Below are 5,000 nucleotides of genomic sequence, written 5' to 3'. Positions count from 1 at the left end.
CGTTACAGATAAGCGATGAAGAAGTTTTCCGTTACATAACTTTGGTTACAAAGATGGTGATCTTGTATCCACCGGAAGGGCTCTCTGTCTCCTATTCCCTCCTCCTCTAACGCCTAATGAATACTACTGGCATGAAAATCAAACTATGCCATTACCTCGAAACTCTCTCGAAAAATAACAACAAAAATATAACACCCCACCCACGGTTTACAAGAGAAACATTATTAAGGAGAAGCGAAGCAGTAATATGCGAGGAGGAGGAGTAGGGAAAGGAGGAGGGAGAGGGAGAGGGGGATGATGGGGAGGAGAAGTAGGAGGAGGGGGAGGAGTAGGAGGAGGGGGATGACAGGGGAAAGGAGGGGAATGATGGGGAGGAGGAGGAGGGTGAAGAGGTGGAGGAGAAGGAGAAAAGAAGAAGAAGAAGAAGAAGAAGAAGAAGAAGAAGAAGAAGAAGGGAAAGACGAAGAAGAGGAGGAGGAGGAGGGTAATAATAGGGAGGAGGAGGAAATAGAAGAAGACGGAGAGAGGAGGGGAGAATATAGGAAGAAGATGGGGGCAAGGGGGCAACTTATTCACAGGTTATTTTAAGTTTCTCGATACGTGGCCCAGTCTGCGAGAGGACCCCGTGCTCTGTACTCTGGTGTCTCTGTCTCTCTCTCTCTTTCTCCCTCGAGTAATACAACACAACCCGCCGAAATGGAGACTCTTCCTATGTCCATGGATAAGGATTCCCTGGTGCAGTTACTTTCGGAAATTGATACAGTTTTATTAGACTGTGATGGTGAGTAGTTTTTTATTTTATTTTATTATTATTTTTTTTTGTATATATATGTGTGATCTATATATCTTTGTTATGAAGTCGGGCAGCGAGTTTATTTATTTTAATGTACTTATTAAGTAGGCTTTTGTGTGGAATCAGGTATGTGATTATGAAGGATGAATCATACACTAGTTGCTAAAATTAGACTGAAATTAGATTCCGATAAAAGGAAACAGAAAACGGACATCATCCAAAGCAGTGTCTATTTTCAGGCCATTGACCTATTTTATAGAAGCGAAATTAGTAGTGATAAATGTGCTTTTCTAATGTATTGATGTATTGAAATGTATATGTGGTGTTTTCGTTGGACTCTCATGTAATTTGACACAAGATTAGATTTTCTTGGGTCTTCATATGATTTATATGATGTCTGTAAAACTATTTTATAGAGACGTGCCAGGATTATAGATATTTATTCTTTTGAAGACATGTAACAGTTAAGCTCAGTGTGAATTGAATCTCCTACGTATATTATTACTGTGTTTTGTGTTTTCTTCTAATTGGCACCATCTGCATGTTGGGTCAATTTTAATTTCCACTTTATTGTTTCATTCTTGTGGGTTTAGTTTTGATCCTTGTCATGCATACATCCACTTTTCTTTTCTTTGGATCAGGACCATGATTGATGGCTGTTGTCTTTGAGGTCATATAGTTTCTTAAGGATATGATTCTGTTTAATTGTTCTCCCCAATGCTTGTTTTTTTTTTCTTTCTTTCTTTCTTTTTTGATGATTTTGTCCTGGTTTATGGTTGTAGGATTATGTAATTAGTGAGGGTTCTTAGCAGCCAGGTCATGTAATTTCATTTTCTATTATGCTCTTGTGTGATGGTTTCCATTGGATTGATGTGTTTTGATTTTGGTTTTGATTCAGTGTGTATATTTGTTGTTGTATCTTGTACGTGATTTGTTTATAATTATTGGGCTTGTGATTGAGAGTTGTATTGGGAGTAGGTTAAAATTAGTGTATTAGTTCATCTGTAATTTTGAATGAATTTGAAACCTAGTTTTATAATTCCAAAAGTCACACATCTGGGATTTGTATATTTAATGGCAGTTTCCAAATTGTGATATTTGTATGTCGTATGTATATAGCGGCAGAAATGGATCTTTGTTCCATTATTTTTCATCCATCTAAAGAAAAATTAAGGTGGCTCATATATTTTGTGTTCTCTGGCGTTTAGAACTGATTTTTGAATTATTCTGTGGCAATGCTTAGTGCTCTGTTATTTTTTGTGTGTTGAGTTTTTAGCAGTGCCATATATAGTTAGTCTATATATTATTTTTGGTTTTATATAGATACCACAGAATCGTACTAGGCTCTCTCTACTACCTCCCCTGTGTGTGAAGATAATTTTGAACTATATTTATTCTGTTTGATAATTTTTATCTTTATATTTTCAATGTGGCTTCTCCACTGTAATTTTGTGAGTTCAAATTCTTTCTTGTCTTTGTGTGTTTTTGTGTTTCTAACAGGAGTTGGCAGTGACCATGTTACTGGGGATTCTTCTCAGGGCATGAGCTTTGTATTTGAGTTCTTTAGGTTGTTTTGAACTTTCTTCTTTGTTTCTAGATTGTTTTTGTTATTTTTTGGTGTGTTTGTTGTGTCTTTTTGGTTGTTGTTTATGCTCATTTTTTTTTTTTTTTTTACCTTTTCTACTTGTTCTTGTTCTTGTTCTACTTCTTTATCTTCTTCTTCTTCTTCCACCTCTTTCTGTCTTAGTGTAAGGCTTTGTTTCTTATTTAGAGTTTGGCTATATGGTTGAGGTGTGTTATCTCCTAGTTGTATTTTTGTGTTTGTCTGTTTACATGTTGGTCATTTGCACATTGTGTTGTATTTGGGTTTATTGTTGAATTTGATGTGGGAACCATTTTTGTAATGAAGTTTTGTTTTTGAAAGGGTTTCAGTTCTTGTAATTATTGTTATTATTATCATTTTTCAAGTTCTTGTAATTGTAATTTGTATTGTTAATAGTTGGGAATACCTGTTGGCTTATTCAGTAAGAAATGTGACCTATTATGACTCTCTCAGGTAGAGGACTTCTTAAAAGTTAGTCTTAGGGCTCTGGTTGGAATACATTTCATTTAGCTTTCCATATCTTTATTACTCTTATTTTCTTAGTTTCTACTTGATGACAACCAGCTCAAGCTCTTACTTCTATAAGAAGTATTGTACCATATGCACTACCTGTATATCTGCTTGAGGCAAGTCCTTTACTTGATACATACCCTTATCTCAGTTTTGTTACCTCATTTACTGGTTCTAGTTTTAGTTTCAACATTCTCAACCATGTATTATTGAAATTCTGATCTATTTATTTTATAGGATTCTCCAAATTTGAAGTAGGTAATTCACCTGCTGATAAGTGCATTTTAATTTGGTTGTGCTTGCTTGTTAGCTGAAATATCTTCAGTCGCAGTCTGATGGAATTCTGGCGAGTTCCTGCCAGTATCTTTATTTTATTCTGGGGTTGTTTGAGATTTGGGTTTTCTTCATTGTCGTTGTTTCTCTCTTTTCACTTTATGTTTGTATGGAAATTGTAGTCCATATCATTCACTATTCCAGGGGTGTCTCCTTGATCTGGGTTGCTAGGTACTCTAAAAAGGCAGAGTTAATATATGTCAGAGTTTTCAAGCTTATTTTAATGGAAATTAGTATTTACCTTTTTGTGTGGATATATGTATAGATTCTTAACATTTTTACGCCAATTGGTATGAGAAAACATATTTATCCTACTAGTAATATGAAGTATATGCCAAATTAAGACCCTTTGGGGACATCCAGTTTGTGTAACCATACAACTTCTAATACAGTGTCTAGCTAGGGTCTTTGGGGCAAGAGTTAGATAATTTAACCTATTGGGTAATCTGCAACTGTATCTATTAACACTTAATTTTACCTATAATTCAAGAGTAAATTTGTTTATGCTTATAAAAGTGTGCTACAAATTTACTTCATAATTTCTATTATCAGAAAGATTATTTACTTCAAATATTTTTTTATTTACTTCAGTTGTTATAGCATATGATATCTAGCATAAGGATGTATATATAGTCATATATATATATACACAAATACTTAATCTCATTTTTTTATCACATACAGTAGTAAAGCTCTTTTTAATTTTAGCAGTCCAAATTTATTTAACTTTCTTATAATATTCCCTGATAAATGCCTGAGGAATGTCTCTTATTAAAACTAATCTATTTTAAAATGGCACTTTTGTCAAAGCCAACAGACTTTTCTCACTAACACTAGCTTTTTATTACAAAAGATAACATATTTTTCGTTAAATTAGCCTAGCTTTTTGTCATTAAAACAACTTTTTTCACTAAAACTTTTTTCAAAGCCCTTTTCTCACACACTAGCTTTTTACTTTACAAAGATATACCTTTTTTCGTAATTGGCTAGCTCAGGTCATGGACAACTTTTCCTCGCTAAAACCCTAGAGCGCCTCAAGCAGATGGGCAAGAGGATATTCCTTATCACAAATAACTCGACCAAGACGCAGGACAGCTACTTTGCAAAATGCCGACAGCTTGGGTTTAATGTGGAGAAGGTAAGGATTGTGCAGTGTGGTGATGGAAGGAGGGAGAGATGGAGAGGGATGAAGAGGAAATAGAGAGTGAGATGAAAAGAGGAGAAGTTTAAAGGAGCAAAGGAGAGAGGAGGCAAATAATGGGAGAAGAAGGTGATGGTAAAGGAAGGAGAAGAGGAGAATTATATGAGGAGAAGAGGAGAATTATAGGAGGAGAAGAGGAAAATTATAGGAGAAGATGAGAATAAAGGAAAGAGAAAGGAGGAGAAGGTGATGGTAAAGGAAGGAGAAGAGAATTATAGGAGGAGAAGATGAGAATAAAGGAAAGAGAAAGGAGGAGAAGGTGAAAATAAAGGAAGATTAAAACAGAAGAAAGAGAGAAGATGAGAATAAAGGAAGGAGAAAGGAGGAGAAGGTGAAAATAAAGGAAGAGTAAAAGAGAAGAATGAGAGGAGAGAATAAGAGAAATAGAGAAGGAGGAGTGAAGAGAGTTGTTGGAGGTGGGATAACTTCGGGTCGTACCATAGAAAACAAACAAATGCCTGACTCTTCACCAGCCGATCCTATAGTTGCCACCATAACCCATCTTTCCTTTCGCCTGGCATTACCGAGCCCTTGCTTCACAGTTTTCTTACCATTGAACT

At 35.4% G+C, this 5,000-nt stretch overlaps 1 protein-coding gene and 1 long non-coding RNA gene across 3 annotated transcripts in view; both read left to right on the top strand.

The window, feature by feature from the left end:
* The first annotated feature begins 586 nt into the window (after positions 1 to 586).
* Positions 587 to 5,000, top strand: part of LOC122255353 (phosphoglycolate phosphatase) — a 16,547-nt gene continuing 12,133 nt past the window's right edge. Inside the window, exons 1-2 of the mRNA XM_086542913.1 lie at positions 587 to 785; positions 4,230 to 4,377. Coding sequence (XP_086399039.1) covers positions 697 to 785; positions 4,230 to 4,377 — 237 coding nt within the window. The 5' untranslated portion in view covers positions 587 to 696. The remainder of the gene's footprint in view (positions 786 to 4,229; positions 4,378 to 5,000) is intronic.
* LOC122255354 (uncharacterized) overlaps positions 4,384 to 5,000 on the top strand; it is a 4,258-nt gene continuing 3,641 nt past the window's right edge. For both annotated transcript variants that reach the window (XR_006223426.2, XR_015191526.1), the window contains exon 1: positions 4,384 to 5,000. This exon is cut by the window's right edge and continues 77 nt beyond it. This is a non-coding gene — a long non-coding RNA (uncharacterized LOC122255354).

This window comes from Penaeus japonicus, unplaced genomic scaffold (genome assembly GCF_977035675.1).
Source record: "Penaeus japonicus unplaced genomic scaffold, GWHDUDI00000001_assembly GWHDUDI00000013, whole genome shotgun sequence".
Classification (NCBI taxonomy): domain Eukaryota; kingdom Metazoa; phylum Arthropoda; class Malacostraca; order Decapoda; family Penaeidae; genus Penaeus; species Penaeus japonicus.
Note: the sequence above shows the minus strand (reverse complement) of the source record. Positions and strands in the feature narration are given on the sequence as shown.